General features: G+C 34.2%; 2 protein-coding genes across 5 annotated transcripts in view; both read right to left on the bottom strand.

Moving 5' to 3' along the window:
* The window catches only part of LOC127853818 (uncharacterized), a 289,097-nt gene extending 287,051 nt beyond the window's left edge, over positions 1-2,046 (bottom strand). For both annotated transcript variants that reach the window (XR_008036761.1, XM_052388609.1), the window contains exon 1: positions 1,733-2,046. Coding sequence is in view for 1 of the 2 variants with exons in the window: in XM_052388609.1 (XP_052244569.1) it covers positions 1,733-1,949 (217 nt within the window). In the remaining variant the exon portion in view is untranslated. The remainder of the gene's footprint in view (positions 1-1,732) is intronic.
* Positions 1-25,665, bottom strand: part of LOC127853811 (organic cation transporter protein-like) — a 289,143-nt gene extending 263,478 nt beyond the window's left edge. The window contains exons 1-9 of one of the 3 annotated variants that reach the window (XM_052388599.1): positions 25,451-25,665; positions 24,886-25,129; positions 24,450-24,553; positions 23,367-23,521; positions 22,448-22,616; positions 21,907-22,122; positions 19,630-19,856; positions 17,716-17,897; positions 16,572-17,298 (exon numbers count right to left, since the gene is read on the bottom strand). In XM_052388599.1, the coding sequence (XP_052244559.1) occupies positions 17,113-17,298; positions 17,716-17,897; positions 19,630-19,856; positions 21,907-22,122; positions 22,448-22,616; positions 23,367-23,521; positions 24,450-24,553; positions 24,886-25,129; positions 25,451-25,593 (1,626 nt within the window). In that variant the 5' untranslated portion in view covers positions 25,594-25,665 and the 3' untranslated portion in view covers positions 16,572-17,112. Of the gene's footprint in view, positions 1-16,446; positions 17,299-17,715; positions 17,898-19,629; positions 19,857-21,906; positions 22,123-22,447; positions 22,617-23,366; positions 23,522-24,449; positions 24,554-24,885; positions 25,130-25,450 lie in introns of those variants that run through there. The other 2 variants (XM_052388601.1, XM_052388600.1) reach the window with 2 other exon arrangements.
* Between the last annotated feature and the right edge of the window lie 1,908 nt (positions 25,666-27,573).

Genomic DNA, 27,573 nt, shown 5'->3' with positions numbered 1-27,573 from the left:
TACTTTCAATTACTTTGTAAAGTTATATTTGTTTAACAATTATATCATAGACCAATAAAGATAAGAATTATTGGACCAATACTTCATAACAATTCAGACAGACAATATAATTTAAAAACTACTTCATGCCAATTTTATACTTTGCTTTAAAATATAATTAAATATACCGAAAGTCTCACCGATTTTAACAGAACTTTTACTTTAGCACTTTGTTTTCAGCAAAATGAATTCATTGAAACAATAATTATAATTGTAATTTGTAACATACTATTACAATTAAACTGATCATCAAAAAACATCTAATGTGTGCTTTTACCCAATTTATTAATACAATAGTTAATTAAATTAAATTGCTATAATTGTTTAATTTGTAATACTATTCCACTTAAAATGACCACCAAAGAACATCAAAGCTGTGCTTTTACTCAATTTTTCAATGATCTCAATTATTTAAAGAAAAATTTCTATCAGGCACTTATAAAAACAATTGTAATTAGATCTATTTAATTGGTAAAATTTGTTAGAGGCTTTCCTAAAAACAACCATCAAAGAACTTCAAAGCTTAGTGCTTTTACTAATGAATCAATATTTTCCCACTTGCGTATTGTATTATTTCTGTTAATTTGCTCTAATTACATCCAAATAAGTTCAACTTGTAATTTGTTGGTACAACTAATTAATTAATATTTTAATCACTCAGGACTCAACTTACATCAATTTTTGGAAATCAATAATTATTAAGACACATAAAGTGCACTCACTTGTGATACTAGTCAATAGTTTTTTTTTCACATATCCCATTATTACAAATAACTAGTGCTAATATACATTTTCATATTATCATTAGTTTGTAGACAGTTCACTCCCAAAATAGGAGTGAAACATCTAGGGGAGAAAAATTTGGAAACGTCTTTGGAGGGAAACGATTGCCACCCGGTCAGAACCAGTCATCGAGACAAAGGAAAATGGCTGGTGTGAAAACAAAACAAAGATGTAATTGTATATCTTAGATAAACAATTAACACTGATTTGTCCCTGAACGGTCAACAGATTTACCACTTTTACCTCAAAGTGGTCGCTTAATTGACGATTTGGACATCAAAATACACTAAAATCAGCGGTCGCTGGTCGCGTAAGACAAAAGTCGCTAAATACAATATGAAAATATAGTAAAAACGCTCGGGGGTATTCAAAGTGGTCGCATAAGACAAAAGTCGTTTAGTTCAAGTGGTGTCAAGCACAAGATTGACTGTATGCTCATTTATTAACGAAACACAAAGCAGCGCGTATTCATATATTGTCTGAGTAGTACAATACATAAATTAGTTCAAATTTATGCTATGCACAAAGTGTAGCACATTTAATTTCAACGGAACAAGCGTCGCCTTCGCGTAATGACTATGGTCACATGTGACCGCCTTGTAATCGGTGGGTGTGGAGGTAACACAGTCCCTATCCTCACTCTGGCAGCGTTCTAAACCTTCGTATACAACAACTGCTTGTTCTCTCGAAAAGGGTAGATCTTTTGGTTTCGATAAGTATTAGTTCGCCGGTTCACTCGATTTACAAAATATTTAAACTAACAGAACAAAAACACAACTACAAATATACTCACGGATACGTCCGTGTGCTGTCGGGTAGTAATATTAATAAAACTTGACATCTCTCAAATGGACGCACAATGTGTGCATATGCCTTAATTGTCAATTAAATTTAATATCAAGATACTCACGGACAGAATGGTCGCGGTTATCCCACTGGGCGAGACACTTGTCAATATTCGCACCCGGAATGTCCCAATGGACGCACACTGACCATAGACCCATATTGACGCTGGCGGACAGTCCGGCTTCAGATATTGAGGCAACAAGCCAGTAAGGGATCGCCTGGCCGATGCTGTTGAGCACACACGCGAACAAAGAAAGCAAAATAGCAAGCTTGGCATCCATACTGAAAACTAGTCTTTCATGTACAACCGAATGGGTGACATCGGATTCCGGTGCCTAATAAATGATTGTTGCGCCCTTAGAGTATTTAAGTAAGATTATTTAACTTCCAAATCATGTGACTGATACAATAACAAATTGTTAACAATCTTAAGGTAAACAATGTTCATTAGATGCAGGTGTATGTCTCACATAATGACTTATGATATTACAACTTCCTGATAACTGGAGAAGTAGTCCAACTTGTTAACGCTCTCAAATATTAAGCTACTTTTCATATGGTATTTGCATTCGTCCGCTGTGTACCAAAGGTAGATTTTAATCGATAACGCAGCCTATTACACCGTAATGCCTTCTTCTGATTGGTTGATATTTAAATGTTTCATAACATTGCGAGATGTCAGTGATTGTATTGCGATTTTAGCAGAAGTTTAACTGAAACAAATTATGCCTTTTAACTTCAATTCGACGATATTTGAGGTAAAAATGGACTTCTTAACTAAAACTTATGAGTTGGTAATGTTATTTTGCAATTTTACGCAAATTGATGAACATTTAAACTCTCTGGTTTCCACCACGTAATTGGTCCTTGGCCGATAAGACGTTCCAAAGAATTTAGTCCATATAAAAAGTATCTCTAAATTATGTGCACGTCTTAAAAATAAGACTAACTGGAGAAGTTGACAGAAGAAACAAAGCAACTTTTGAGTGCGACATCTTTTGTGCCGATAAATACCACTGGTGTCATATTACATATAACAATGTTTTAAATACAAGTCCAAAATGAATATTGATTATATTTAAATGTAAAAGCAATCAGTAAATTATCCTGCTCCTAAATAATTATATACAAACTTGGTACGAGCTAGCATGGTACAAACGATATTGCCATGATTTCACCAATGTGAAGAAAAGACGTATTGAAGTTATTGAAACTGTAATAACATTATAAACTATTGAAAACCTTCAATGAACCACTTCCCTTTCACTGTAATATTCGCACGCACAAATTATGGTCGAATTGTCGTGTTCGTTAATATGGTGTTTAAAGCTGTAAGAGTTACCTCATCATGCGGGTGCATCTGCTGTAAAGGTGGGTCGGAAAACAGACAATAAATACATTTTACTTAAGTATGTAGCATTGAACGATTTTAATCGGAAAGAACAGATATTTATCTGTAATAAACCTTCAAACCAATCGGATGGAGTTAACGTGTAGGGGTTACAAATAATACTCCTTTTTGTTTTGTTGTTATCACTTATATCAGACCCTTTAGGTTACTGTATACAAAAAGAGACTTCCTGCCACAAAATGATGCACATTCGTCGTTTTGGAATACTCGTATAGGTACGACGCAAGCCATTCAAGATGGTAGATGTTACCAGATTCCGTACACATATGTGGACCATTTTATTTACAAAATAACAACAATAGTGACAGTCTAAGTGTTATAGGACATGGTATGTAAAATTGAAAAAGAATATCAACACAGTACTAAATAACATGTCAGCAATCCGCGTAGCTTTGTATGTAATTAAGAGTTACATTAAACGATTCCTTTTTTCATACTAAAAGTGGTATACGTTAATATGTTAGTGGTTAACACAGCTTTTGTTTGAGTTAAGTGACAGTTCTGACTAACATATACACTAACAGAGTAATTAAAATACACAGTTTTTATGTGATATGTATTGCTCAGGATATGCTTGCTTTTCTCAATCACGCCTTAATAGCAAGATGATCTCAAAATACGTAATTTAAAACGATTATATTGTGTTGTTTACTTATTATTATTTAACGTCTCAGATTTAGACAGCTTTATATTAGATAATATCAGTATATAAATGATATCTCTGTTCCAGTAAATTTATATTTTATCGATAATTGCGTAATGTCTGTGATTTACCTTTTTATTTGATATATTAGATATATATATATATATACTATGTAGTTAACTTGTTTACATTATGTACTACCTATCACCGAAAGTCTTGAACAAAATGTAGTAGACATACTTGAAAACGTATTATTTTTCTATTTCTCATAACATTTTACTGCTATTAACATGTATGTGACAGTCTTGTCACTTTTGCTGTTGGTTTGAATCCATATTCCGGCTTTGGTATGCATCACACAAATTTCCCGTGGTTGAGAAAACAGTTCACTGACTTTAAATGAATGCATATTTTTCAAACAAAGGAAAACTAGTGATGACAGATTACCTAAAATGACTAAGAACTAAATATGTCTTTCTCAATTTAAATTGCATCAATTATTAATATTTTACCTTAGCTGTAATTGTTATATAAAAATATTGAATCGTATGATAGTATTTGAACTGCAAATATAAGTGCAACAACTGGTTCTGGAATGATAGTTTGTCACCATCAAACTAGCACAGTGTCTACATGGGAAGTTACTTTAAATTGCATGATGGATTGTAAATACAAGGTAAGCAAATATTCATCTCTCATCAAGCCATGAAGAGCAAGTGCATTGTACTTTTGTTACATCTTACGTTTGTAGTTTTTATTTCACGTTGAGATATTATAATCACCTTTTGTCCGCCGTGCCTCATCAACATTTACATTATGGACACTCTAGAGGCAATATGTTTTCCAATCATCAATGAAACTTGCTAAGAGCATTTGCCTCCATGTTATTTCAATCAGTTTCGAAACTCTCTCAAGTGTGGGCAAAATCTAGGACAAAGGGTCAAAGTAAATGAAAGCTTTTGAACACTCTAGAAGTCACAAGTTTTTTTTATAATGCTATCCCGACCGAGTTCAACAAAGGTTTTGGTCCGTTACAAAATATTGCTGTAAAGGGGCGGGCTTATTGCTTATATGAATATGGTAAAAAAATCCAGAGGCTACATTTATTGCCCAATAGTCTGAAAACTTAAACATAACATTTGTATACATACAGTCTTGAGCGAGTTAGAATCTTGGTCATTTTGGGTCAAAAACAAGGTCAATTCGTCAAATAAAAGCAAACCTTCTGAACACCCTGAGGACACACTTATCGCCCAATCGTCTGGAAACTTGGTTATATTTTTTTCTTAATAATTTATCGATTTTTATTGAAACTGGGTACTTGTGGTAAAAGACTAGATCAATAGTTCAAATTAGAGAAAAATATTGTGAATACTTGCGGCCATATTTATATTGACAAATCTTCATGAAACTTCTTAAAAACAATTTAATACATGAAATATCGGCCGATTTCGTAACTGGTTCATGTAGGGAAACAAACTTGGTCATTATTTCAAATTAAGAAAAAGCTTGTGAACAATCTATGGACAACATTCATTGCCCATTCTTTATGTAACTTAGTCAGAACATTTTTCCCAATGATGTTTATATCTTCTTAACATTTGCTCCATCTCTTTTGGAAGTATATAGAATTTCTATTAGATCGGCAAAAAGCCAATGTTTGTGTGAATGCAGCAACGTGTATATGTTGAAAGTAATGGTTTAATGTCGTTAGCAATTTAATTGGATTGACATTTGCTAGTCATACACGCAAAAAACATTGATTGGCTTGATCAAAACTCCACCATGTCACAACTTATAAAGGTCCTCACGTTTTCATTGGGTCGGGATTGTGAATGAATGTATCTTCGCTGAATCGCACTAAATTGCCCGATTTTGAAAGTAATGTGAAATATGTTGACAAAGACCCATATGCAACCTACTTACCATGCAGAATTCCCCGTGTGTTTTAAAATCTTCCAGTCCTTAGCGCCAAATCGGAGGTAGCATTCGTTCATTTATTTATGCATCTGAAAAAGAGGTGGCACGCGGGATTATCAGCCGTGTCCTCGTGTTCCCGCTTACAACATTGGGACAATAATTACCTCTGCACATTCTGCTGCAAATATACCATCGTTGAAGATTTTATTGCAAATTCTTTGATAAACATGCGATATAACATTTATACAGATTTTGGCGATTACATCATCCAGGACTTGGAGAGTTTTCTTGCGCAAAAGTATGCGTTAAATTTTCTAAATTGTTGAATTAATTATTTATGTCTAAATCGTTAATCGTTTTATAATACTCATTTGTTTTACTCGTGTACTTGGTATGTGCATGCGTATTAAACAACATTATAGTGTTTAAATAAATAAATAAATCATTAAGCATTACGTCATTCGGAATAATGTTATCGGAATATCGATTATCTTGTGTTTTTGTTTTGAACAATTTAAAAAAATCTCTTTGAGTATTGTTTTTATTGTTTACCTATACGAATCCCTCGGGATAACATAAAACGTCTTCAATGCTTGCGTTAAATGCCTGAACAACTCGCAAATATTAACCTGGCTTTTGTCCAACTTGCAGACTAGCAAAGCTTGCGGCCCTGACAGTATCAAGCCTTTTGTCTTAAAAAATCTAAGTGGACAGATTGCCCCCTTGGTCACCAGAATCTTTCAAAAATCTCTAGACACAGGCACTATCCCCTCCGACTGGATCAAGGCGAACGTCACTCCCCTTTTTAAAAAAGGCGACAAAAGTAACCCCGCTAACTATAGGCCGATTTCACTGATATGTGTTCTTTGTAAAGTCATGGAACACATCGTCGCCTCAAACATCACCAAACACTTCCAGGTCAACAACATTCTTTTTCCATCTTCAGCATGGCTTTAGGTCAAAACTGTCATGCGAGACACAGCTCATAGGACTTGTAGAGGACTTATCCAGGAACCTTATTCATGGCCAACAAACAGATTTAATACTCCTGTATTTCTCGAAAGCGTTCGACAAGGTCAATCAAATGAAGTTACTCTATAAACTGCACCAACACGGCATCCAAGATAGCACATTACAATGGGTCAAATATTTCCTTATAGGTTGACTTCAAACTGTCTTGGTAAATGGTGACAATTCAGACGAGGTTCCAGTAACATCAGGTGTCCCTCAGGGCTCTGTTCTCGGCCCTCTCCTCTTCTTGCTGTACATAAACGATCTGCCAGAAAACATAGTGTCACAGATCCGGTTATTTGCTGATTACACTGCTGTCTATATCACAGTCAACAATCCCACTGAACAAATCACCTTGCAAGAAGATCTAGATCTGCTACAAAAATGGGAACACTCTCTGGATATGGACTTTTATCCTTCCAAGTGTACGGTTATGAACATCACCAGGTAAAACACCCCTACAAATCCACTTACACACTCCACGGTCATACCCTTGAAACAGTTAGTGATGCTAAATACTTGGGTGTTAGCATCACATCTGACCTCAGCTGGAATAAACACATAAACCAGGTTACCGCAACAGCCAGTCAAACACTTTACTTCATCAAAGGCAACCTTCCCATAAAACACCCACGCATTAGAGAATTTGCCTTCAAAACCCTTGTCCGCCCACAACTTGAGCATAGTAGCTCAGTGTGAAGCCCACACACACAACACAACATCAACAAGATCGAGATGGTCCAACGCAGGGCCGCTCGATGGGTTACAAATGACCACTCATATCACAACAGTGTCACACACATGCTAGACAAATTAGGGTGGCGTTCACTTGAGAACAGAAGGTATGACTCCCGGCTACTGATGTTCTACAAAATTGTCCACGGACTGGTTGCTGTACCAATGCCTCCCTACGTCACTCCTCCAACCCGGCTCACTAGACATCTGCACCCTCTTTCATTCAGACAAATCCCCACTCCAAGCAACTACTATAAATTTTCCTTCTATCCAGCCACTATCGTGCTATGGGACTCTCTACCAGCCAATATTGTACAAGCACCTACCCTGGACCAGTTTAGGCAGGGTGTGACCAAACTAGACCACAGTTTCTAAGCAGGTTGGCTGTTTTTTACCTTTTATCTGTATATTTCTTCTTTTAACTAACACTATCACCTTTGTTTCTATGTCTCACAAATATGTATTACTTTTTATCTCCTATACACTTCTTCCTTTAATTTCCTAGCACTGACACGCGCCTGCTTGTAATGCTAATTGTTGGCGACTAGCAGTATATATAGATAGATATAGATAGATACTCTTTCTCTATTGAAAGGGGCTGTCGACAAGGAGATCATTTATATTTTATCCTCTGCGCTGAAGTTTTGTCACTCTTATTAGGAGATAACAATAAAATACAAGGTATAATCATTAATTGAATCGAACATAAATCGCCCAAGATTGGAATGATACTAATATTTTATTGGAGGGTTCTGAACAAGCATTAAATGAAACACTTACTGTTATCTAGAAAATCGTAAAAATGTCAGGTCTTATGTAAGTTTTGATAACGCATTTTGTATGGATTGGCAAGCAAAACATAGTTCTTATACCATAAAAACAAAATGGAAATTATTCTGATGCAACCCAGCTATAACCTGTCAAAAGTAAAAAAGATAAATTGCAATGAAAAAAATCAAAAATGGAAAATTGTCTGAAAATTGTAAAAGAAGAATTTTAACACCAATTGGAAATATTGTAATTGTGAAAACACTCATTGTGTTATTATTCAATCACTTGTTTATATCATTGCCTAACCCACCCAATACAATTATAAATTCATTAAAGTCTTCTATTCCGAGTTTTATCTAGATCGGGCATAGTTAAATAGTTTACAACAATAGTATATAGTGAAGGGGGATTAAACATGATCCATTTTGATAAATATAGTGAAGGGGAATTTAACTTGATCAACTTTGATGAATTTATTCAAGCATTGAAACTGACCTGGTTACAAAACATTCAATCCTTTATGGATAATCGGATAGATATAAAAACAACAACTGTGTTTAGATACTTATAAACTCTTTCATTACAGTTATCTTTAGGCCTTAAATATATCAAACAGAATTTCAAACCCTTTTCGGGTAGATGTCTTAATAATGTTTCTCACTTTATTTTGGTTAGAATTAAACGCATAAAAATATCGTATAATCCAAATATATGGGTAGGAAATAAACGTGTTCTCTTTAAGTCAGTGTTCGTTGCTGGAATTCATTGTATAGGTGATATATTAAAAATGGAACCTTTATTTCTGTTGATGAATTAAATATAATTTTGTTGATGAATTAAATAGAATGTACAATTTGAATATACATTTAATTAATTTTACTGCGGTGGCAAGAGCAATTGATAAAATAAAAAAATAGTGTAAATCTTGTTATATGCAACAACTAATCAAACCCGATAATTACGATGATTACAACTTTTACTTTAAAAAGTATTTGGTGCAAACAGAATAAAAGCATTCTAAATAAAAATAATGAACAACCATCAGTTAAAGTTCAATTGTGTACAAGCCTCGATACCATTATTTATGAAAAAAGAAGAATGACTTAAATATTTGAGCTACCCGTTTTATAACCAATGATGTAAAGGTATAGTGGTTCCAATACAGATTCATTCACAGGTTACTTAGAGCCAATAGTCTTTTGAATCGAATGAAAATTACTGATGATCAATTATGATCATTTTGCAAACAAAGTGAGGAAACTGTTGAACATGTATTCTGGGAATGTCAGGTATCTTAAGCAATTATGGACAAAATGTTACCAGGACAATCTTTTCCTTTCATTAATATGACTATTTTTCTACTTGGATTTTCAACAATGCTGCTAGAGACATAAACGATTATATGTTATTTATTAAGCTGTACAAGTTTAAAATGAATAAATGCATTCAAAGCATAATAGGAGCCAAGAAATGAACAAAGTTGAATATGATAACTACAAAAAAAAAATCAAAAAATAGTTTAGACAGTGAATTGTTAAATGCTTTGACATTGAATTGTTAAATGCTTTAGTCTCACAAACTTAAAATTTAAATTGAATGACTATTGCATTTTAGTTACAAACATGTAACCAATGCTATTTTATCGTACCGTCATTACAATAATGTACCCATGTGTCTTTAAATATACATATATGCACCTATAATTGTTTTTTATCTACCTCTTTCGTCTGTAATTACAATATATACTTACCTTTTTGTCTATGCACACTGGAAAATGTCTTTTTTATATTTAAATAAATTTTTTCCAACACAAAATTACGTGTAATTGTGCTATACTTTAAATATTTATCTGATTCAATGATGTAAACTAATATGTTCTTTAAATGACGCCTTCATGTCATTTTAGACTACGTATTTAAACGTTTAGTATTTGTTGATTAAGGATCTCTATTCTTGTGCTGTTATGTTATGTTATCTCAAACAAAGACATAGTCTTGCTTGTAAGTCATTTACATTAAAAAAAAAAAGATATTTACACCCTTTAAAGTAAATTGTATTCATGAAAAATTACATGAAGATGCTTTTGTAGAATATTTCAATTAAAAAACATTTATGTAGCACATCCAGATGAATAAGGTTCAAAGTCTGTGTTAAATGTTAAAACCTTCCTTACATCTGTATAATAAAGTTAGAGACACTTTACTAACATTTATGTCTTTTATATCTTTTACGCTGATGCATGACTTAAATGTGTTATTTTGCATAGTGTATATGTATTTTTTTTATCTGGAAAAAATGAGTTGCAAAAAATAATTATCATGTACAATTTTTTTTCAAAGTTCTATAAACATGTTCAACATGTTTAACTTACTTAAATAAAAAAAATTGAATGGTAAGCATATGTTTTTTGCTCGTGAACTGAATTAAGACAATCGGGTCATAATCTAACTTAGTAAAAGCGAAGCGAATCGTGGAACATTTTACTGTAAATCGTGTAAACAATACCAATCATAAAATTAGTTGTGTACATAACCATTACGCTACCGTGCATGCTGCTATACACCAATCATACTCTATGCAGATCAAGTTACAAACTTTTAGTAAATACGTTTAACATTTCAGTGTCTTTTAATATAACAAAATGTTAAGCCGATCTTAAATCTTGTGCATAGTTATGTTTTTGGAATCATTTAATAAAGATTATGTAATGATGAGTCCAAAATAGTCACGCCCTGTGTCAGGCGGAAAATCACTTTCTATCATGGTAAGGGATTGGAATTTCAAATAAAGTTTTACGCTATGTTAAAATGACTTGTTAACAGATTTTCGTATTCTTGATAATGTCATTAAATATTTTTACTAACAAATTATTATGGTTTTCAATTGCCGCAACGAATGATTACAGCAAGAAAAATGCTCCACATGCTGATAATGGCAATTATCTCATGTGGTGCCACTGGGTTATGATAATGTGTGTGTGTGAATTCTTTATTGCAGCGATGCTGTGTTTGTTGTGATCCATTTAAAAACTTAAGCTTTTGTCATTTTATTATATTGTGTGAAATTATTGAAATCTTATCTGTAATTTTTGTTGATGAGAATCTATCAATATCGTTATAATCGTCACTCAATGATTATACATGCTTTTACTGTTATCGTTAATTTGCCACTGCACTGTGTTATGTGATCTAAATCTACACTCGCCTTGACTGTTTGATAGGATGATTGTTATGCTTTGTAGACATTTGTGTTGATGTTAATTTAATATGTATGTTTGTACTCAAGCTATTAAAATATTTTACAGTTTTTTGTTGTTCATGTGAGTATACATTTATTTTTTTATGTAACTTGAATTGTGAACGCATTTCTGAATTATTGATTTAAATATTTGGGGAGTCACATACTATGTCCTGTCATTCTGGACGTCGATAGCGATGTTATTTTGTCAATCTGAATGTTTGCATTGGTTTGATTTTCACTGTGAAATAAACAGTTGAACTAATTTTTTGTGCTTTTTTGTAAGTGGATATAAACCTCAGTTTAAGGTATCAGTGTTCCACGTAAATATCGTCTAAGATTAATGAAAAAAAGATAACATAACCACTACTGCACAGTTAATAAGCGATACCAATGCATTATCGGCCACATTTATCAAGGTAGTTAATAATTAAATATGCAGTAGTCATACTATGTTTAGCGGTGGCTTTAAAACTTCACCCAGATATATCATTCATCGAAACGTTAACGATTTACACAAAATCCACGGCAACAATGAGGATCGAACACGGGACCTGCCGGTTAGAATATAGACTGTGTACCGTGTTGCTAGAAAATCTAGATCATGTAGCACGATAGTATACGTATCTCTTGTTCTCACCCTCATAAAGAAACATATGGTTGACTTCCTTATATGCAGGACAGAGTAGTGTTAAAGCGGGTATATACGATTTTGTGAAATATTAATGAATTTATATAAACTGTGTAAAATACTTATTATATATATATTTCAATATAAATTAACATAAAAGTTAAGAAGAACATGTGTCGAAAAATGCGAAATAAGCCAGATATTAAATTCTGAAATTGAAAACGGCTGTACAGCCGAATTCGCCAGCATGTATACCATACATGTACGATGTGCATCTAAACTTAGTTTAACGGTTTATTTGAATTCTTGCAACGATATCTATTCATACGACACACGAACACCATCTCCGATCCTAATACAAAGACGAATGCTTCGGTTATTGTAAGAAAATATGTACGTCACTATCGGCTCGGGGCGCTAATTTGTCTTTGCTGCATTTTATGAAATTCGGCTTTAATGTATATTTTTTCTTGCCTATTTTGTGTTATTGTAACATATTTTATCAATATATTAGAATTAAACACATATAAAAAATCGTATATACCCGCTTTAATAAGAATGACCTCGTATTAATGCAACTTAAGTGTTACCTTGTTTTAATTCGTGTTCAGTTCTTGATATATAGGTCATAATCACATCAATTGATCGCATTATATCGTGTATATATTGATGATAAAGGAAATGTGACCGTCGTCATGTTTTATGTGCTGCGCAAACCGATGACTGATGGTAGCCTGTTCTGATTCGTGCCATTTGAACAGAGCAAGTCTGATGGCTGCAAAAATGCAAATACTTGCTCACATGCTATAACAATTATTTTTTGGATATAAATGAAGACAAATACAGTTATGTTCTACTATGTTTTGACTAAGACAATAGGCACTGAGCACATGGATATGCGATCCGAAAACATAAACGTATACATATTGTTTGGTATTTTATAAAACAAAAGCTCCGATACTAACTTTATGCATGATAGGAATACAGAAATCCTCCTCCAGTCAGGTCTGTTGTGTGCTGCTGAGAGTAATTCATCCATCCAGTTTTCCTTCTGACGGCCTCGACGTCGATCTCTCTCTAGCGTGCCCTGGACAAAAGTTGTCGTTTGATTGTCGCCAGAAGGGGCTATTGTAAACCATCAAGTGTTTCAGTCATGTTCCGGACGTACTCGTTGGTCTTTTGCTCCGTGTAGGAGATGAGGAGCAGTCTTTGGAGACATTTGTGTTCAAATGCCTGCATCCTGCGTTCCGTGTCCGCGTGAAGGCTCCAGGTCTCGCCGACGTAGAGTAGGATGGAGACTACGAGGGACTGGTAGAGCGTGTACTTGGTTGCGCAGCTGATGAGACTGCTTGTCAACAACCTGCTCAATCTGGCCATCGCTGCGGTCGCCATGGCAATTCTTATTTGGCCCGCAGCGGTATCATCCTTGGTCAGGGTTGCGCCCAAGTACTTAAAGCTGTTCATTTCTTTTAGCTTCTCGTCGTTCATGGTGATATCTGCACTTGTGTTGGTCATGCTTTTCACCATGATTGTCGACTTCTCCGTGCTGACATCCATCCCGTATGCTCCTGCTCTTTCATTGAGTCTGTTGGTGAGATTTTGAAGCTTACTGCTGGTGCAACCCATGATGTCAATGTCATCAGCGAATCTCAAGTTGGAGATGGGTTTTCCACCGATGGATATAGAGGTGTGGTGGTCATGCTGCGTGGTGTAAAGTTAACGTGGAAGCTTTTGCATATTCCGGATTTTCTTGTCGAATTTATATGGTCTATAGGCATTAACATTTTAAAAAATGTCAGAGGAATGTTAGAGAAATGTGTTTGTTAGATGTTAATTACCAAAACATAGAATATTTAATAATATGTGGTATCGTTTGACAATGGAAAAGTGTTATTTTAAACTTTGTTTAGAGTCAATGAACCGGACGTGGAATAATCATTGGTGCTTTAATGTTTTGAGCTTTTATGAGTACATAAATACTTAAGTAGAATCCCAGCGAACCAGAGGATCAGTTGCTTTGGGTTTGAATTATCGTCAGCATCCTTTCTGTGGAACAATGCAATATTCATGCGTGTATAATTTATTTTACCTAGATTGCATCGAAAGTTTAAGAATTGTTTAGACACTCGAGTCTATGTTCTGGATACAACCAAAATTTGGTACCTAGGAGATCAAACCTGGATGCTTCTGTTAGCTAGGTGGGAACCATATCCAATATGCTACTGCGACCTTTTTTGGTGATTAGACGATCTAATAATTGATGATTGTGTAATATTTTCTTTGCTGCCTATTTACCAATACCTGATATAAAAATTAAAACTAATTGTTTATTGTAAACTGCATTAAAATGGTTTATCTACATGCACATTCTTCTAATTGCCACTTTATTTACAACGTTTCATTTTAATTTCACACCACAGAAAGTATTGAAACAATAAAATAACATCCATATAGTTTTATTTATTTAATTTCTTGTAATTGTAATATGAAACCACTACTGAATTTGAATATATAATAATAATAACTTACTAGTATGGATGTTATGGAGAAATTCCAATAAATCCCCATATCGCTTCAGACTAAAGTAATATGAGAAATTGACTTTTACAGCCATTTTTTATATCACAATTTCTACGTTTTATATAATGTTGCACAAAGATTTCTTTAATTCATGAAAAAATCCTCTAAAACGTTTATTAAAGAAAGATCAATAGTGACAAATGAATAAGTGAAAAAAAAAGATTAAATTAACTTGATGACTGTATTCTACTAAGATTTGCAGAAGAGCAATTTGCTTTCAGAACTAAATTAAATAAGGGGAAATCTAGATAACATTTCAGTTTCTGGGGTATGGTAACATTTTTGTTTGGAATACTTTGCTTCCCGGTTGATTTTATTGTATGTTTTATATTGTCATTATATTAATTTTATCAAGGTCACCCGTGTCTAGAATAACATCCCAGTTAGTTTTCTGAAGTATTTTTAAAGTTCAAATTTCATTGATCCTAAAGCTATATGTGTCTCTTGAAAGACAGATATTTAGGCTTTGAGAATCTGAAGACGTACACGACTTGAAAATGACACTATTTCAATATTAAAACTGATCTGATGAGCTACAAAGCTAGTCGACACATGCCTTGATCTTTTGAGAAAATCAAGTCGAGTAATGCTGATGACGATTCTGTGAAATTGTTGGATGTAACTATAAGATTGAAAGGGTTACATAAAGCAATTGGAGTTGACATTTTCTTTTAAACTGGATTGTCTTAAATGTTGACATTAAACTCACAAGTAACTATTACATTATCTGCGGCTGAGGAAAAGCTTGATAAAGGCTTGATCTATACTGTGTAATTACTTAATAATCGTTGTTTGAGTCCAAACAGTAAAAGCTCATTAAACCATATTTGTATAAACAACCAACCTTATGTAAATTAAAACAAAAAATGAATATAAGCAATAAAACCAAATTAATCAACACAATTGAACATTTATTCAAACAACACATCCTCACGCAGTTTCTGGTACATGCTTTTGGTCCAGTCTCAAGGTAAACATAACTGTGTATGCATGTTCATAACTAAAGCCTGTAGGATAAGGACTTGATATAATTAAATGATAGCCCTGTTGTCAGCGAAAGGTTAAGTTGATGGTACCGCTTCGTTCAACACCAACACGTCTTGCAAGTTATTGGAGACATATTGTTTTTTTCTCTTTCTGTTGGTTTGTTTGTTTGTTGGTTTGCGTCAAACTTTAACATTTGCCATAGCTTTTGCAATATTGAAGATAGGAACTTCATATTTGGCATGCATGCATGCATCTCACGGAGCTGGACATTTTGAGTGGTGAAAGGTCAAGGTCATCCTTTAGGGTCAAAGGTCAAATATATGGGTCAAAATCGCTCATTTAATATACACTTTTGCAATATTGAAGATAGCAACTTGATATTTGGCATGCATGTGTATCTCATGGAGCTGCACATTTTGAGTAGTGAAAGGTCAAGGTCATCCTTCGAGGTCAAAGGTCAAATAAATGGGGGGGGGGACATAGTGTTTCACAAACACATCTTGTTTTTCTTTTAATTATTGTCCATTCAACCGTTACATATATACTTGAACTTAATTGGGCATATAATAACTTGAAAGGTTTTTTACCTGGTTAAGTCGATTTTCCGTTTTGTGCAGCACTTACACCCTTTTCTACAATTATTTCATACTTATAATCTCTTATATATGAATTATAACTATTTCCTATCCACACATATCACTTTGCCCTTGGCGTTGACCTAAATTGGACATACTTTAAATGGTTATTTCTTGGTTTCTTGCCAACATTTTTCTTCTATTCTAATCTTCTTGAAGACGGATTTATAGACGGACGGGCGAAAATAAGGATTGACAAAGAAGGTTATACTTATAATCAGTGAGTATATATAGTTTATTGATAATATCGCGTGTGCTTTTTGGGTTATTTAACTAATAAGTTATCGCCCCATTAATGCCAAAAGGTACCATGTGCCTTCTTATTTCAATGTCACATGGTACCTTCTTGCACCAAGGGGCGTTGTGTTCTATTTTTATTAACAGTGACCTGACCATTAACCTTTGGTAGATAATAAAAGGTCAGGCATCGTGCCCATAATGCAGTTTTGTAAGTAATCAAAGTGATATCTTAAATATATTAAGAATTTGTGGAGCATTCACAGGATCCAGTGTTGCATACGGATAGACGAACAGTTGGAACGACGAAGAGTTTATATATTATCTCCAAAGGCGAAACACCGTTAGGGGGCTAATATCCTTAAATGATTATGTATAATCGCGCCTCCTAACAAATCCGCGAATTACATGTGTAAACTTGAAACTCGAGCATTTGATTGAACGCCTATTTCTACATATAAAACATATTCAAAGGCGTTGTACAATAGAAATAAAAAAAACTAAACACAAATTAAAAACATACAATAATATGGAGTGACACATTTATACATTTGTATATCGGCCTCGATAAAAATGTTAAACCATATGTTGATATACATGTTATATATCATAATGTTATTGAAAATGGCAATAGCATATATTGTTTTTATGAAGTAAGCGCTCTCTTGAGGCGACTTTGTCTACCAAATTTCTCCGCGTCCCTCACTGATTCCGGAAGAACAGCCCCTTTTGTTTCTGGAAGTAGCAAAGACAGCATGCCGGCTGCTACGGAGAGACCACCAAATATGATAAGCGGAAGCGCCTTCCCGAAGTTTCCAGGAATAAGATTGCCCTAAAATTATTATCCTTCACGAATAACCATCATTTACACTATTATTCATTTTTACTTGGAACAATTGTGTATAATTTGTGTTATTAATATTAATAGTGATTTATTTTTTATCCTCGTAAACTGATATTCATGATAACTTTCCGATAAATAATGACGAATAGCTATAGAGACTTTCGTTTCTAAAAAAAACAAAAACAAAAACACATTCTAAACTGATCAAAATATTTTTTGCAAAAAAGTAAAAATCAGTCTGATTCAATGAGCGTAGCCACGTACATCGATCTCAATCGCGTACGCACGCAACACATAGTAATGTCAAATGAATTGCCCTCATGAATTATCCGTTTAATTTATTATCAAGTTAATGAAACAAACTTTTTGATAAAATTTTATTTGTCTACAGAAGAATCAACCAACCAGTTCCATTGTATAAGGGGACAGGATGGTCCCCACAATGCCGACCATGGAGCTCGAGCCTATTCCCGAGTGGCGAACCAGGGTCGGGAACAGTTCCGACGACCAGACGTAGATGATCGCGAATGCAGCCGAGATACCGAACTTGCCTACGTTTGCAAGCACCACGGTGATCCATGCATGCTCTAAAATAGATTGTTGACTTCTCATTAAATATTCACTCTGACCAGCAAAGATCTTTCAAATGCATCCAGCATACACGTTAACCAACTGATCTAATGTTCTGAAATGTGTTAGCTTAATTTTCAGATTAAATAATGGATTTCTATGTATTGAATTGAGAAGCGTTTATTACAATTCTAGTTTCTGTCGATAAGCAAGCAAACAACATAACTATGGTATGCCGATCATGTCCAAACTATTTCAAGGAAACTTATGGAAACTAGAGCATTTTCCGAAGAAAAAGTAGACGTTATTCAAATAATTTCGAACAAAATAATAAGTGTAGTTTATACAATATATTGTAATAAGATAAAATAATCTCCCATTGACTGTTTTCCTAAACTTCATACAAATCCTAGCAAAAATCGGTTGAAAAGAAAATTCAGTGTCGTGAACCAAATATCAATTATTTTAAACTAAGAGTATGGTGTTTTGAAAGCGTGGAAGAGAGTTTTCTCCGGAATCTTTTACTTTCAAAAGCCACGTTCTTACTGCGTGTTTAAGTTACACTAGAAACTTCAATATAAATATTGAAAATCTTCAAGGTAAATCTTAAAAAGCTTTAAATGTATTGTTACATCAATACATGCACTTTAAGCCTGAACTCATATGTATTTTATCCTTTTGTGTCACATATTCTTAAATATTCTTGTGAAATTTGGGGATATACAAAGTCAACGGAAATCGAAGGAATCCTAACTTAGGTTTCTTAACACGTGTATTACGTGTTAGAAGAAATATATATACAGAACCTGTGATTATCTTTATTAATATATTGCATGTTGTTATTTTTGCACAACAAAAACGATGCACTACGTGCAAATCTGAATAAACTTTCTACTATTTTCTCTTCTTGCGGCTTCTTATCAAATTGCACATCACGACGATGATCTGGGTATTAAACTATGCCTCTTAACCTTTTTTTTAAATAAAGACAAGATGGATTTGATACACGTTTGGGTGTCATAACATCGTGTCTAAGAAAATTCTGGTGCTCTTGTCTGTATATTACCATTGAGTAGTTAAATGGTCATTAAATTGAAATGTATTCTCTTTTATTTCTTTTTAATTTGATGCGATAATGCTATTTTTATACGTTATCACTTCATGTTTTTATGAACCTTTTAACCTGAGGAACCTTCATGATCAGTATACCTTTTAATCTGAGGAACATTCATGATCAGTATACTTTTTAATCTGAGGAACATTCATGATCAGTATACCTTTTGACCTGAGGAACCTTCATGATCCGTATACCTTTTAACCTGAGGAACCTTCGTGATCAGTATACCTTTTAACCTGAGGAACCTTCAAGATCAGTATACCTATTTAATTTAGTCTGAGGATCATACATTTGAATTGTATATATTAAGTCTCAGTAAGCTAGGCGTAAGGATGTTCGGGCTAGTGTTCGGATAACGTATATTGTGTAAGGACAGACAGACAGACAGAAAGACAGACAGACAGACAGACAGACACACACACACAGACACACAGACAGACAGACATACACACAGACACACAAACATACAGACACACAGACACACAGACACACAGACACACAGACATACAGACATACAGGCACACAGACACACAGACACACAGACACACAGACAGATGAACATTTATATTTACTAGACGCTATATACAATCATATACATTTACATATAAAGAAAAAGTCACTAAAATAGTTACCAGGCGGAGCATAGAGAGTAGAAAAGATCGTGCAAAGACATGAGACCCCTCCGAGGATCATAGTACCGGCATGCAGCGACTTCCGGCCCACCTTGTTGAGAAGCAGAAGACACATGATGTAGGCGCCCAACTCCATAGTGCTGGTAATTGTGAAGTTAACGTAGATGTCCCCGCTAAGATTGCCAACGTTGAGGCTCAGACCGTAGTATACGATATTGACGACCATCCTGAAGTCAAGTGGAGTCAAATATGTCACGTGGTAACAGTTATTCATGTGTTGTCAATTATGTCCCGTGTTGCCAACTACCACAACCATCAAACAAACTGATGTTATATATTCCGTAGCAACTACAGACTCTGATAAAAAAGCATGGTGTGTACTCAAAAGCGATAGTGGGTTCCAAATATGCATGCATTAATAATTCTTTATTCCTTCATACCACAATCTAAATGGAACATCGAACAAAATATTTGATTTTTTTTATTCATCAATATTAATTCGAATCAATACTTGGCATTATCCTCCCCCATATATAACGTGTCTTTCTGGTTACATATTGATTCTTAAAATAGATAAGTGTGTCTATATAAAGAGTTCATTTTCACTCGACTAAGACTATTTAAGTTAAGAACTGATAAAACATTTTGCAAAGATATTCATTTTAAGATCTTTGGAAACAGATTTTATCAATTACTTTAGAAGTTATGCCACGCCTTTTTTACAGCCGGTGAAATCATTTTCTTAAAGTGAATGAAGAAAGTTACAAGTTTGGTCTCCCTTAAGCTACTAAACGAGGCTTACACAGGCAAAGTATTAAGTACTGTTTGGAGTTTGTTCAAATAATTTCATGTTAGAAATTATAGGGCGCCGCGTGAAAAAGCTGTTTAACTGGTGAGTTTCTCTTCAGGAAAGGTTTGGCAAGCAGCCCCAGCAATCTGATATAAACTCAAGTTTTAAGGTAAGTTTGGGTGTTAAAGATTATATGTGAACTGGTAATTTTTAAATATGTAAAACTTTAGAAGCATCCAGAAACACATACTATACGTATTAAATAATGCACTGCTGAGGGAATTTTTCTACTTTCATATGAACAATCCAACATTAAATTTCATTAGCAATACAACATATATGATCAGGGTGGCCAAACACTTTGTCAAACGGAAAATCTTCATGTAATGAAATCGCTGTGACTCTGCAGAAAAAAAAAGAGGAAAAATGTCAAATTTTACAAAATTAAATGAATTATCGGGGAAATTTACAAACTTGGACTACGTGTAATTTCTCTTCCTGACTTTCCAATATATTTAGGCTTTATGCATATCTTCAAACATCTTAGTAATTGGGAAAGTTTGAGCATCTTTATTTTCCTTTAAAATATTTTGGTACTTAAAAGTAACACGAAAAGTGGAACAAATACACAATATTGTCAGTAGCTGTTTTCAATTATTTCCATGATGAAATGATTTTTTTGTTGTTTTAAATTAAACATATGATTGCAGGAATATTAATTAGTGCGAAGTGTTTTTTTTTTTACATGAACCTATATTAAAAATGAATAATAGTTTTTTAAATATACCTTAAAATCTCTTTTCTCCTCCTCCCCCCCCCCGCTCCACAGCAACACACAAAACAAGTATCAGCATAAGATAATTGCAAAAATGTGTAACCAGTTATAGTCGTGATCCTAAATTATGTATTTAAGCCGTGCAGTTTTGAATAGATTTGTTGTTTAACTTTTATTTAAAAAAGAAAATGAAAAAAAAATTCACACCACTAACCAATCTTAAATGACCCCATGCAGAATTTCTGACCAGGATTTATTCGACTCATGGTTTTTATAATCTTTTAATTCTCTTTTAAAAGTATTTACATTGGATAATATTATTTGCCATACTTATATGTAATATAAAGATTAAAAACTTTATACATGCGTCAACAATAATATCAGTAAATAACATGTAAGATCGCCAAACCATGTTAATGCATACATATGTATACATATGAATGACATGTTCTGTTATATCGAGATCCGGATATAACGCGGTTGTGAATCGAGGATTCTGGGAACCTTTGCCTCATTCGTAAAACATACTGGAATATGCATTAATTATAAATAATAGGGCAAGTAAATTAGACACGTTTAATTACTAAACTTCTTAGATTGATAAATACAAAATGATTTTTATTTTTAAAAAAAGTTGTTGTTTTTTTAAGATCGTTCTTCACAGAATTAAACAAAGGATTTATAAAAGGATAAGTATGCGTTATTCCTTTACCAGTTGAAGTAAATGATCAGCGTCCTTAAAAGTAATCGAGGCACTGTGAACATCTTCAGCACGCTTTGTGAGGTATTAGTGTTGTCATCGATGTCGTTGCTTAGGAGTTCATCGGGTAAGGTGACGCCGTTGACCTTGGCACACTTGTGTAGAATTCGATTGGCTTCCTGGAAGCGTCCTTTCGACATCAACCATCGAGGAGACTCTGGTAAAAGCCTACGAACAAGAACGGTGTTTAATCATAGACGATCATGTCATTTCGAAGATCCAATGACGTCCGCTATATTTATACATCACCATTGTCGTCGGGATCATCACCATTCTCACTTACATCATCGCCACCAACAACAAAAACACTTCCATCAACGTCGACGTCATGAGTTACTAAGATCAGAAAATTAATTAATAATCCGTAATATGTCGTGTATGTAACGGTTTGTGAAAAATAAATATCATGGTACAGCGGATGCCATATTGCAGAGTTTAATACACATGCAGCAAATGACAAAAAACACAATTGTAACACGTCCCATCAATATACCATATATGTAGAATGAGTATCACTGACGGACATGCTAGGGCGAGTTGCAGTGGGTACCAAGATCGCACAAGGAATGCAATGAGGCAGAGAGCGTAGAGACCGAAACACCAAAAGAAGTTGATGATTATACCCGCAGCCACTCTGTACGAGGGACCGACCAGCTCCAGACCTGAGAATGCAGTAAAAGGGAACGCTGTTATTTATGCTTTTATTGACTCGGGATCAACAGGCTCTAGGGATAATGATGGTCTGAAAATAGGATCATTTGTCAAAATGTCACAGAATTAAGATATAAAATGTGTGTTTGGCTAATCTTAGGATAGTTTAGTTGTTTTATGTTTTCTAGATAAGGTTAACTAATATTCAAATTTGGAATTAAACTTTTTATCTAATAGAGCTTTTGGTTGTTCTATCCTTTTTGACACTTTGCTATTACAATGCTAATAACGAATAACAATTGACGCTTTACTTTTTATATGAAACCGCTTTTTTACGAAAAGTCATTTTGGCTATAATCGCAAACGTGTTGTATAGTAAAATGAACTGAATGAACTATATTTTAAAGCGCAAACACAGGGCATACCATTTATCACCGATGCGGAAACGTCAAATAAAATGATACATTTACATATCGTACATAATTTAGCAATAAATAATAACAACGCTTACATCGTATATTACAATAACAAACATTCAAACGTGAAGGGTTAAGACATCGGTAAATTGTTCTGTTTTTTATCGGCCAATAAGCAACTGTTTATCGGTCAATAAGCAAAACTATAAAAAGTCCTTATTCGTATCAAAGATATTACATGATATTGTAGTTTGTTGTCCAAGTAAATATTAATGCGTATCAAGTAAGAATTGCCTGTATCAGTCATGCCCATTCATAGACAATGTACAAGGCAAGCAGACTCACCGATAACAAACAGTGTCGTGTACATGCCCAGGTTAGCGACACCCTGCATGAACCGAAAGCCTACAAACACTTCATATGTGCGAGCGAACGCAGTACCGAACGCCGCCACGATGAAAAACACTATAGCAACCACCAGAGCCTTCTTCCGACCAAACCTACATAGTAGATTAACAAAACATCAGAATCAGCAGCTTTATACAAGTAGATAGTGAGGCGCTCATAAAATTCACCTGGTCCGGCATTTATCAGACAGGACAAAACAATGCCAAAACAAGTCCGTGTTCTACTGCGGCTGATTTCGCCCCTTCGTTCTGGTGTGTTGACGGGTGTGGAAAAATATACCCGCAAAAATGATAAAAGGGCGACGCCGATAGGACGACTATGACAGTGTTCACTCTATGTATCGTTCTGGCGGGTATGTTTGCGGTTCGGTAGCGCTGTCATATTGGCGACCTTCAACCCCACCAACACGCAAATGATACAAGAACTAAACATATACAAGCCAGAATGACTAATAGCGCCTATAATTGATAATGACATTTGTTAGTTTTGGCGTAGTTATTAGTGTTTCTGTTATGTCGTCATGTTTGTCTACACAAGTATGGAAGAATTCACCAACAAAACATTTGTCTGCAAAGATCGGAACGGTAAATTAAAAAATATTCAATGCCGAAAGAAAACACAGCTTTCTTAAATATAAACATACGTGTCAATGAAATGCATGTGAACATTTTATATTGTAATGCACAGAATACTGAAAGTATCATAATATTATAATACTTCGCTTTTTTCTTAGTAAAACAACAAAACAAAAAAACTCATTTCAAATCAAGATTTTGCAATGATAGGAATTCGTCTTAAGTAAATAGTTCATTCTTAAGTTAATGGTTTATTGACCATTTTTAAATGCAAATGTTTAAAATAACATGAATACATCGACGAAGGAACACATGATTTTTAAGCATTAAAACGAACACCAAAGAGGCTATGGGTCTTATACAATTAATATGAATATACAATAAATAAATTAAAAATATGTATAAGTTCTTTAATGTTCACTGTAACATGGTTAAAATTACTTGCATATCGGACACTAGACCAATGCTGACCGCACCAACCAAATGCCCAACTAACAGCGCCATGTTGGCATTTGCACGTGCCAAGTCCTCGCCGCATACCAGGTTGATCTATACAAACAACACAATCTACTTTTGCAGTAGAGGATATACACCGATGTTTAAAGTTGGTGAAAGTTTTTTAATCAATGTGGAGGAGATAGAAGATAACTCAACACACTTTTCATCATTGAGACAACATAGATATACTAAAAAATGACATATTCAATCACAGAAAGTACCTTTAATAGGCAGATATATATTATTATAAATATATTTTAAAAAATCGCATTCATGGCCGCTGCCTAAAGGTATATATTATGTCCGTAAAGATTCGCAATTTATATGACTACAGGAATTCTGATTTGATTATAGTCATAATAACAGTCTTAAGGTGTGCATACCTTTGTGAAGAATGTGCTTTTGAAAGTTGCCTTTTCGTATACCCAGGAGTCACATTCCGCTGTCGAAGAGTTCAAAGGAACGCCTTGTTCGTTGTAGGACGTGTTTGCATGGGACAAATAAATTGCGCATGCGGCGTAGGCAAGTGACCCGTCAGTGCTCCGAGGAATATATTTATTGATCAAAATATCATGCCAAATGCCCTGAACTTCGTATGTATCATTTTCCAATGAAGGGATAGTGCATCTAGAAATAGATTTAAAGTTTTTTTTAAGCCAGTATAAAATTGATGTAGACAAACACGATTTAAAATTTACGAATGGTAAATTTTCATCAAAGGTTTAAACCATTTTATTCAATTCAACTACAAATATTTTATATAACTGTTTTGCTCGTTTTACATAATCCTGCATTGGGCACAGGAAAACATTCTCGAGAAGCACTGAAAAATGAACAGTAAATGTTTTTTCTTCGAAGTTACCAAAACACAATTTAAAGCCGCATGTTCGATAATTTCACACAAACAATATACTTAACAAGACATTAAGTGCAATATAAAATCTTTACCTATGTTTCGGCAAAGCGAGGGTGAAGACAGAGGCGAGAATCTGTATTGCTGTAAATATTATTGGGACACACACGCATACGTACAGTATCCGCTGGTACTTTCCGAACTCTCCCAACACTATAGTGATATTGTCAAACTTCATTGTCGCGTACTCTACTCCACAGTACGTCTCGTACTAGTTTATTATCCATCTATCGTCTCGTCAGACGTGATACTGAATATGTCAACTGCAAATAAAATTCACAAGTAAGTCCATTTGTGGATTTATAGGTTAAGTGCATGTCACAGATTAATGGGCCTTTTAGCACGTACACATGTACTTTAAAGGTTCACAATTTAATAAGTTGTGTATTCATAAAAGCGCGTATAGAAAAGGTAATCATAATCATAGGTAATATTTCAATACCTTTAAAATTGTTTAACTTACTGTTATCGGTCTGAATAAAATATTAATATGAACATAAAATGCATTTTTAATCGAACAAATCGTTTATAGTTTTTAGTTTTTACCGAGGAACAACACATTGAACACAATTTACGTGTTGAGTATTAATGTTCTTCCCACAAAAAATATGTAGTTAAAATATCTTGAGGACCAATGTTTGTTTATATAAAATAAACATTCTCATAAATCATATTTGTTTCGAAATAAAGTACACTTAATATACTTCCACAAATAAGTATGAAAACAAGAAATAAATCTATTTGTGCACAAATCATATAACAGCTAGCTTGTAAATAAATGCCAAAAAGTAACATTGTTAAACATTTAACATTAAATATGCATCTTATATTAGTGTTCTAATCTATTATTTGCACCATATCTTGACAGCCTTTGTAAAAGCATGAATTGTTTGGTATGTATTTGCATCTTTTTTCAACTTAAACCGTTCATCTGGTTATAATCCGAAACCTGTGTAGGTTAAGGCCTCTACAAACGGTCGCAAAATGTTTTGGGGGGATTTTCTGACTAGATATGAGATAATGAGTTCCAACACATGATCAATAATCGAGTTGCTTGTCCATTACACTGTAAGTAACCTAAGAATACCCAATTCTAATAATGCCGCCGACAGCAATGTTGAAAAAAAGATTTTTGGAGTATACTCAAATGTTTTACCGGAAAGGTGAAGTTCATGTCATATGATCAATCAACGACCTTGAGTTCATATTGGACTAGCCACTAAATAAGCTTTAATGTGACAACTATGGACGTAATTTTATCAAAAATGATATTTTTTCAAGTTTTACATTATAATAACACGTTTACGCATAATGCACCCACACCCAACTGACTAGTAAATTGAAACTTGTTCACAATAGGCGGAAAGACACAACATAGAGCGGGACTCTATATAAATCTAAATCTAGATGGTGTGAGAATGTGATAATCGACCAAACCCCTTATCAAGCGAACACGTGAAATTTGTTCAACTTAACGTCGATTTAATGTCGGTCAGACGTTGAACCACTGTCACGTGTTTGCTGGGTAATCACTGAGCCATCCCAGCCTTGGGGGCGGGCTAATGGAGAGATGGCTTACACCTTATCCCATATGATATTATAACAAAACCTCACAAAAATCATATCAACATGCAATCGGGCTCATTTTAATATGCCGTTTGTGTCAAAATACATTGTTTCACACAGGTAACATATAGTTACAAAGTAAGTCATTTAATGTCAGGTTTCCACATTGTTAATCGTCCACTTTACCATGACAGCATGTGATGAAAAGTACCCCAGCAGCATAACACGTACAACGTCGAGTATCACACTTTCCTGCAAATTTGCACACTATTAGTAAACACCATTGCAAGGGTTTAATGCACATTGTGGGCAACACCATGCTATTGTATTCATCCAGTCCACCGTGCGTATTTGGTGCACGCCGTGTCTCGGAACTATCGATTTTTATAAGCCTAAGTATTAGACATACGATTATGTCATTTTTACAGCTCTTTTACACGAGTTTTGTACGAGTAGCCTATTAGCTACTATCCTAGTATTTTCCAACTCAATACGGCTGAACAGTTTATGAATCGCTTCATTATCAGAAGGTAATCCTGGAAGAGCTTCATTCTCATAGACAACGGCATTGGCAATTAAAGAGTTGGCTCAG

This window comes from Dreissena polymorpha, chromosome 12 (genome assembly GCF_020536995.1).
Source record: "Dreissena polymorpha isolate Duluth1 chromosome 12, UMN_Dpol_1.0, whole genome shotgun sequence".
In the NCBI taxonomy this organism is placed as follows: Eukaryota; Metazoa; Mollusca; class Bivalvia; order Myida; family Dreissenidae; genus Dreissena; species Dreissena polymorpha.
Note: the sequence above shows the minus strand (reverse complement) of the source record. Positions and strands in the feature narration are given on the sequence as shown.